At 35.2% G+C, this 9,462-nt stretch overlaps 1 protein-coding gene across 1 annotated transcript; it reads right to left on the bottom strand.

Annotated features, from left to right (window-relative positions):
* Nucleotides 1–274: 274 nt before the first annotated feature.
* Nucleotides 275–8,152, bottom strand: DYNAP (dynactin associated protein). Its single transcript, XM_067015617.1, has 2 exons — nucleotides 8,093–8,152; nucleotides 275–709 (listed from the first exon to the last, which is right to left on the bottom strand). Exons 1-2 carry the CDS (start codon nucleotides 8,147–8,149, stop codon nucleotides 275–277), a joined length of 492 nt encoding a protein of 163 aa, XP_066871718.1. The 5' UTR covers nucleotides 8,150–8,152.
* Nucleotides 8,153–9,462: the final 1,310 nt, after the last annotated feature.

Below are 9,462 nucleotides of genomic sequence, written 5' to 3' on the forward strand. Positions count from 1 at the left end.
AGTTGAATTGGTCATTAAGTAGTCTTGTTTTAGAAGTGGTGATTTTGGTCACTGTAGTTTTATGCTGGCAGTTACTGACACTGGAATCACCTATGGTACTAATAGTAGTTGTGCTAGCTGGTGCAGCTGAAGTGGTGGCCACAGTGGTAGTCATACTCCCAGTAGAAGTGGTAGAAGCAGTTGTGTCTGTTGTGGTTGTACCCTCAGTGGTAGTGCCGGCCGTTGTCGTGGTAGTTGGTTGAGTTGCGGTGGTGGCCACGGTGGTAGTTGTAGTCTAAGTAGAAGAGGAAGAATATGTTGTGGTTTCAGCCTCAGTGGTAGTGCTGGCCGTTTCTGTGGTAGTTGGTTGAGGTGTGGTGGTGGTCACTGTGGTAGTCACGGTCTCAGTAGAAGCTGTGGAAGCAGTGGCTGGTATACTTGTAAATTCCGTTGAAGTGATGGTAGTCATGGTACTGGAAGTGGATGTTGTGGTAGAATCTGTTGTGCTAGTGGCAACTGTAGTTTCAGAACTAGAAGGTGAGACTGTTTCAGTCAATGAGATTGTCCCCTGGTTTTGAGTAAGTTGTATAAGAATGGAGGCATTAATATTTTTCCCATTATACACCAGAGACACTATGAGTACTCCAACTGCCATTGTTACCACAGAAGCTAAGAGACAAGCCAGGAATATTTTCCACAGAGACCAGCCACTAAACAAATTTCGTGTCACCTGGAAAGGATTTAAATATAATTACTGAAGTTGAAACCAAATGTTGCAAGAAAAATATGTCATTTATAATATTTTTATATATAGATTACTTCAGTGGAAGAATGTATAAACATAAAAAATACCTTAATAGCCTGTAGTAATAAATATTGGCTCAAGTTTAATGTTTCATTTGGGAAAGGCTTGGTCTTTGTAATAGGAATAAAGGAATATCCACTGATCTGTCTGCTTTCTTTTCATATGTATTTAAAACTAAAAGAAATATTAAATGTCATCTTAGAAACCGCTTATTCCTCCCACCATCAAAAGAAGTATCTACACATGTGTGTCTGACTGCTGCATACAGTGATTTGAGGGAGCCAAAATATCACCTGATAAAATCTTCTCCCTTCGTTGGCCTATCAACTATCAGATTTGTGTCTGCTTTGTAGCCTTCCATTTAAAATGCATTAATTAATGGCTTATCAAATATTCTAGCTAGGTGTTCATACAGGTTAGTAATGGCAGCATGAAAATCAGTTGAATACGTTTGTTGAAATCCAGCTTGTGCTGCCACCAGCTATTTTCACTGTGTAAGATGTTAATAACCTCTTTGATCTTATTTTTTCATCCATAAAAATCTATAAGATTAGAATAGGGATTAATGTCAGTAATATTACTTTGTAATATCTCTCTCTCTAATCTGTTATTGTAGAGGAAACATTACATAGTATAAAACATGTAAGCCCTGAGACAAGAGCGACTTGAATTTGAATTCCATACCATTAATATTCTGAGCAAGTTTCTTAACTTGCCTAATTCTCAACTTGCCTTGTATCAAAAGTGTGGATAATAATATCTACCTCCAAATGTTATTGAGAAAATTAGAATAAGAAACTTCCTTCAAATTAGATTTTTGCAGAAGGCAGGGCTTTATAGTAATTAAGGGCATAGCCATTGGAATCTAACAGATTTAGGTTTAAATTTTAAATACACCTTTTACTAGATAGATGGTGGTATGTGGAAATTTGCTGTGTCTTGCAAAGCCTCAATTCCCTTGCATGGATAATATCACCTATTTAATAAGGCTAAATAGTAAATCAGAAAACAGTAAGAATAACGTTGTCCTAGCACTTTCTAAGTACTCAAAAAATATTTGATTTTACTAATTAGCTCATTCCTATCCATTTTCTTATGACTGAAGACAATCACTAAAGGAAACAAAGAACACATATGTCATTGGAGCATGTAGGGTAACTGTTCAATGTTCCAAAATAGTGGACACTATCTCAGACAATAAACTGCAATTTGGGTGTTGAGAGTGACACCCACTAGGCAATCAGAAGCAGTTCAAGGGCATTAGGTACCAAGGCTAAGGGAAATTGCAGTACCAACTAAGAGAGCCAGAGAAAACCGTAATTCAGTAAGACACATGCATCCCAATGTTCATTGCAGCACTATTTACAATAGCTAGGTCATGGAAGCAACGTAAGTGCCCATCGACAGATGAATGGATAAAGAAGGTGTGGTACATATATACAATGGAATATTACTCAGACATAAAAAAGAATGAAATTGGGTCATTTGTAGAGACGTGGATGGATCTAGAGAGTGTCATACAGGGTGAAGTAAGTCAGAAAGAGAAAAACAAATATTGTATATTAAATCATATATGTGGAACCTAGAAAAATGGTACAGATGAACCAGTTTTCAGGGCAGAAATTGAGGCACAGTTGTAGAGAACAAACATGCACACCAAGGGGTGAAAGCGGCGGCATGGTGGGGGCAGTGTGATGAACTGGGAGATTGGAATTGACATGTATACACTAATATGTATTAAATGGATAACTAATAAGAACCTGCTGTATAGAAAAATAAATAAAATAATATTCAAAAATTCAAAAAAATCCAAAAGAATCTACAGACAGAATGTTAGAATAAGTGAATTAATGAGATCACTGAATACAAGATAAATATTAAAAAATTTAAAAAGTTGGAGCTATCAGTATGAACTCATGTTTAGCTTAATATAAATGCAGATGATTGCATGTAGAAATATTTATAGATAGGTGGGTATACACTGGTTAATATATACACATATATTTCCTTGCTTTGTCAGCTGAGAGGACCTAGAAGCAACAACAGACTAGCAGGAACAAGTACCCAGATATTGGTTTCTGATACCATTTTCTAGCAAAAGGAACCAAGGATCCTTGGAGAAATGGCTGATTATAAGGCTGGGTGTGGAAATATACAAGATGAGCCTGGAGCATCTTGTAGCACCAGAGATTAAGGAAGTCCTCCATGCTTCACCAAAAAATAATAATAATAATAGCAATGATAGAGGTATGTCAGTATGTCAAAGTGACACAGGAACCAACTGAAAGAGCTCTCAATAGCCAAAGCTACAATAATTGGAGCAAAAAACTTAAAGTAGTATTGGATTATAACCCAAAGTATAAAATAAACATCTGGGAGTCCATACTGATATAAATGATTGAACAAATAAGTGAATGAGGAAGAAGAGGTAAACCTCCTATGCAGAAGAATCCCAAATGATTGACATAGATACTACACCCTCACGGAACATAACTCCCCACTCTTTAAGAGTGGGCTGAGCACAGCAACTTCCAAAGAATGTAGTTTGGAAAGGGGTGAGTGGAGAACAACTTTAAGAACCTTGTTAAATACTACCTCATCCAGGTGATCAAAGTCAACATCAACAATAATAAATCATGCTATTAATAGGTACTGTTGATCTGATGTGATGAGAATATCACTTTGCTTCCATGGTCTTCCCTAAAAGGAAAACAAAAAACCACCCCCCTCGCCAAAAAATACATAGACCCAGGCTAATGATAAAAAAAAAAAAATCAGACAAATCCCTATTGAGGGAAATTCTACCAAATATCTGACTAGTATTTGTCAAAACTATCAAGGTCATCAAAACCAAGGAAAGTCTGAGAAACTGTCACAGCCAATAGAAGCCTAAGGAGCCATGATGGCTAAACGTAATTTGGTAGCTGTGATGGGATCCTGGAACAGAAAAGGGGCAGTAAGTAAAAACTAAAAAGTCTGAATAAAGTATGGACTTTTTAAAACAATAATATATCAACCTTGGTTCATTAATTGTAACAACTGTACCATATTAATGTAAGATGTTAATATTATGGGAAACTGTTGAGGTAAATAGGTGAAGGAGATTAAGAGGTACAAAATTCCAGTTGCAAAATAAATGGGTCACAGGAATGAAATGTGCACTGGGGAATATAGTCATTAACTATGTAATATCTTTGTATGGTAACATCATAACTACAGTTACCGTGGTGATCATTTTGAAACATACAGCAACATCAAATCACTATGTTGTGTAACAGAAAATAATATAGTGCCGTACGTCAATTAATTTTCAAAAACAAACAAACAAACTCATAGAAAAAGAGATCAGATTTGTGGTTACCAGAGGTGGGGTCCATGGAGGCAAGGGGTAATTGGATGAAGGCAGTCAAAAGGAAGAAACTTCCAGTTATAAAATAAATAAGTACTAGGCATGTAATGTACAACATGATAAATATAATTAACATTGCTGTATGTTATATATGAAAGTTAAGAAAGTAAATCCTAAGAGATCTTATCACAAAAAATTCTATTTAATTTTGTATCTATATGAGATTATGGATGTTCACTAAACTTATTGTGATAATCATTTAATAATATATGTAAGTAAAATCATTATGCCATACACCTTAAATTTATACAGTGCTATATGTCAATTTTATCTCAATAAAGCTGGAAGAAAAAATAGAGGAAATTAGGTTCTAGGTATATGGGAACTCTCTGTACTATGTTTGCAGTTTTCTATAAGACTACAACTACTTTTAAAAATAAAGGTTTTCGGGCTTCCCTGGTGGCGCAGTGGTTGAGAATCCGCCTGCCGATGCAGGAGACACGGGTTCGTGCCCTGGTCCGGGAGGATCCCACGTGCCGCGGAGCAACTAAACCCGTGAGCCATGGCCGCTAGGCCTGCGTGTCCGGAGCCTGTGCTCCGCAACGGGAGAGGCCACAACAGTGAGAGGCCCGCATACCGCAAAAAAAAAAAAAAATTAAAAAAAAATAAATAAATAAATAAAGGTTTTCAAAACAATAACAAAGTAACATTTTTTCAGGTTGTAGTGCCCAGGATTTCTAAGTCCAATAAGACCAGTACCCATCTGTCCACAACCTACTAACTGAAATTCCTCATACCAGAATGGGTCTTGCAGCCTTAACATTATTAATGCCATCCTCATTTTTCAACAGAACTAGGCAGTCCATGAAAGACCTATGGAAGACAAGTCATTTAGTAATCTCTCAACACGCATTTTCTAGTTTCTATTTGATTTTTCTACTCTTACAGATCTTATGCTCCGTTGGTGAAGCACAACAGCCTTGTGTGAATTTGATAAAATATGTGCAGATAAATATGATAAGGGTTAGAAGCTGGAAAATGTTTGGGTACAAACATATTCACCATAGTCTTTATGGGGTGGGTAGCACAAAGGAGGAAGGGAAGGTTGTTGGGAAGATATAAACAAAAGATTTCACAAACTTGCAACAAGTAGTGATCTAATACATAGAATAATGAATATAGACAACATTCTTGTACTATAATTATGTAATGTGATAAATATTGCTACAGCTAATCATATTACAATATATAATAACATCAAAGTAGCACATTGTACACCTTAAATTTACAATGTTATGTGTCAAATATATCCAATAAAAAACCTAAAAAACAAAGACTTCAACTATATCTGTAATGGTTTATTTCTTAAACTTGGTGTTTGGTACATACATGCCTATTACATTATTGTTGAAGTCTTTTAAGTACATGTTGAATTTTTTTTTTTTTTTTTTTTTTTTTTTTTTTTGTGGTACACGGGCCTCTCACTGTTGTGGCCTCTCCCATTGCGGAGCGCAGGCTCCAGACACACAGGCTCAGGGGCCATGGCTCACGGGCCCAGCCGCTCTGCGGCATGTGGGATCTTCCCGGACCGGGGCACGAACCCGTGTCCCCTGCATTGGCAGGCGGATTCTCAACCACTGCGCCACCAGGGAAGCCCATGTTGAATTTTTTAAAGTAAATGAATTAAAAGGATGGGTTCAAATAAGAAAGGTTTTGGTGGTTAGGTTTTTCTTGAAGTCAGTCTAAGACATTTCCTCAACAGCACCATCTCTAACATTTTATAAACTTACTATGTTAAAATATATTAGCTCTATTTATTTGAATAAATGTTATTTTCTACCAATAGAAGATTATTTCTTCAACTAAAAAGAAAAAGAGAGAGAGAGAGAGAGAAATAACTCCAGATACAGTTTTAAGAAAAAGATAGAGGGCAATCTGTGTTACATTCTTACGGGAGTGTAAATTGTTATGTATAAATTTGTTATAGCTCAAAAACATTACAGGATTATCTAATTTTTACTCATAGGACAGCAAGAGCATTTTTAAAATGTACTCTCTCAATTACATTGATTAAATAACCAATCCTAAATGGTTATTAAAAAGGCTATTGACATTGCTGGCTCAATCTCGAATTTCTATTAAAACAATCAAGCTACATATGTGTGCAGACATTGGCCATTGAGCAACTATAACTAAGAATAAAAGGGAGTATAATTATGATTAAATATAATCAAGAAGGAATATACTCAGGCAAAAAAAAATTAATCAAGTTCTGTTTTTCTAAAGGTGTAATATCACACCAAAGAAGTCTAGAGAATAGCTATGCAGTGATACCAAATAAAAGAAGATAGGATACACACAAGCACTTTAAGAATTTCCATCTGCTTTGAGAAAATCCACAGATTTATATTTTATAAAAGCTTTGTGTTTCTTTGTATTATTACTATCGTTATTCTTCAGCTATCCAGTTTGTTTATGGCTGATGAACTTGAATATTTTTCTGAACTTTTGTAATTAAATAAAAATTCACTGGCAAGACCAACTTACTAGAATAAAAATATTTAAGAGAAGAAAGATGGTGAGTGATTGCACTGAGAGCAGAGTAGTCTCTAAAGTTAAAATTTTGAGAAGTTGGGGGGTCATGAATTATAGTTAATTAGCTCTTGGTAGAAGCCAACAATCTCCATTGCATACACCCAATATGCATTAGCTATGTTCATAGAACAAAATTTTAAATTTTATGCTCATAACTTAAGAGATTACCATTTCATATTTCCTAAGAGGGAAAAACAAAGTCCTAAATTTCTCTTTTTTATGTAGACTTCAACTGCTACTATAATCCACTGGTGAAAATGGCCATCAATTTAATAAAAAATTTCTCTACCATTATATCCAAATATCCAGATGTAAAGTGAGATAGTCAGTGATGAAGATACATGCCCTTTATTTGAAAACTCTCATTATTATCTAGGGAAATCTTCAAGATGAATAATTCCTTAGTAAAGGGACCTTTTTATCTGAGTATCTCGACACTGTGAAGACCTAAATGACATAGTTGCAAGGCTAGAAGAACCATAAAGAACATCTTTAGGGGAAAGGAGTGCTGATCTAGAATCAAGAGAACAATTTCTCTGCCTTGTACCTTCCTTGTTAGTGCAGGCAGACAAAAATATTTTTCCTCACAGAATGTAACTGTCCATTCAAACTTATACTGATTTCATTCAACACATTTCCACATGTTTCCAGTATCAAGGGCTCTAGTCAGAGGCAAAGTTACATAAAAGGCAATCCCAAAACACACAGTACTAAATTATTTCTTCTAAAAACATACACAATAGTCAAATAATATTGTATATAATTGAACTCTAATATTCCCTTGAATACAACTCTTTACTAAAAAAGAAACTCATATGTAGTTAAGTAGAGGCTAATCTAAAGGACTTGCGAGATAATTTGCTTCCTAGGCTTAGAACTCACTTACAAGATTATGTTCTGAACTTTCAAAAATATATGAAATCTTTGGGTTCTGACAAATCTACACATTACACTAAAATCCAGGCAATTAACGCAAAAATCTATATATCACATTTTAAAAATATAAATTGTTAATGCAATCAACCACAGATGTGTCATCTTATACTCTAGTTACGATAACGGTAGAGAATTATTTGAACAGTTTATTAAATCGTTACCCCCCAAATTGCTAATATCTTAGATTAGTGAGTATTAAAATAAATTTCTTAATAATGCATATATTGATATACAGAAAAAAATACAAGTTTTCTAATTAACAAGTAGTAATAGAATAGCTAAAAATTGTCTTTCATGTAGAATTATGATTAAAAATTGCTTTTTGGGAAGAATCATGTTGTAATAAAAAACAAATCAGAGTTGTATCATTATTGAAAACAAGACTCTGAACTATCAGAACATACCACGGTGGTGCCACCAAAACTCACCGGCTGGTTTCCAGAGCGTTCCATGTTCACTGCGTATGTCCCACATTTTCTGTCCATTCTTGAAGCACAAGCTTAACTCCAGAAATATTTTTCAGCCTGTTGATTGCTCTTTATACCTGCAACCTTGAGAGATAATTAAGTTGATTAATATCCACTATGAGACATCACTGCTAGTATGGATTAGGCTAAATAATAATTATTCTTTATGTGGGATCCACCTTAGGAAGAAGTGGGTGTTAAGAAATTACATGAGGATACAAGAAAACCAATCCCACCTCTGTAATGACACCCTCAATACTATGCCACCAGGCAGCTTCCTGGTAGAATGAAACTGCAATTATACAATTCTTCCTTCTCTCTCCTATCACATCATTTCACAGAACTCTTCCTCGTGACTTCAGGAACAGCCCAAGATAGAATTCTGAAATAAGTGAATGTTGCTGTTGCTTCTTTTCCAAACAGACAGGAACATCTTTCCGCTCTTACTGGCAACAACCTTTAGGCACTCATGACCCTCTGCTCATCAAGTCTTGACCTTCTTGGGTTCCTCCCCACCTTTAAAACGTTTCCAATCTATTCTCTTTCTCTGCTTCTAAAAAACTTCTGGAAAAAAAAATACAATTTGGCTTACATGTCTCCAAGCTTCAGACTGATACAGACAGTTAATGTGATAAACAAATCTCTGTGAATATATTCACCAAGATCCCCTTCTCTTCGTTTCTGGTGAGATCTATTTGGCATAGTTACCCAGAAGATTACTTCTGATTTTGCTTACAGTTTAGTAACAAGACACTTGGGCAGGTGGGGCTTTTCTAACTTCTGAAAATTATACTCAAAAGCAAAGGACTTTTTTCTTATCTGTAGATATATCTTTGGAGGGATCTAAAAGACAACTGACAAGAGTTAAGATATCATTTTTAACCTCAAATAAAAAGTTATCAATCAGCTCCCAACACACGTACCCAAGGAATACCAAATAAACTGGTATAGAAAATTACTTATGAAGAATGGTGCTTAAATAACCTAAAAGTTTAAAAATATCTCTTCAATTTTTAATTAGTCCATAGTTAATTTCTTACAAATGAAGCAACAAAGACAAAATACTTACACTTTTGTTGAAAATGTCTCATGTAGCACTTTTTAACTGGCCAGTTATCTATCAGGTTTCAAAGATAAGAATTACCTGATAATAGAGCTGCAAGAGGGCTGGGAGATCTTGGAGTTCAGCCTTGTCATTTTAAGATTGAGGAAATTTGTGTCCAAAGAGTGGAAGTGATAAAATCAGCTGGGTGGTAGAACCCAGTTTCCTTTCTGTCTAATACCGTCTCTATAATTAGCTTATTAATAGTGACTTTGTAGAAAGATGGACA

The sequence above is a fragment of the Kogia breviceps genome, chromosome 15 (genome assembly GCF_026419965.1).
Source record: "Kogia breviceps isolate mKogBre1 chromosome 15, mKogBre1 haplotype 1, whole genome shotgun sequence".
NCBI lineage: Eukaryota > Metazoa > Chordata > Mammalia > Artiodactyla > Physeteridae > Kogia > Kogia breviceps.

Coding starts and splice junctions, on each gene's coding strand:
- DYNAP (XM_067015617.1), bottom strand. CDS start 8,149: ATGGACAGAAAATGTGGGACATACGCAGTGAACATGGAACGCTCTGGA. Junction 710..8,092: donor AACGCTCTGGAAACCAGCCG/GTGAGTTTTGGT, acceptor AATCCTTTCCAG/GTGACACGAAATTTGTTTAG.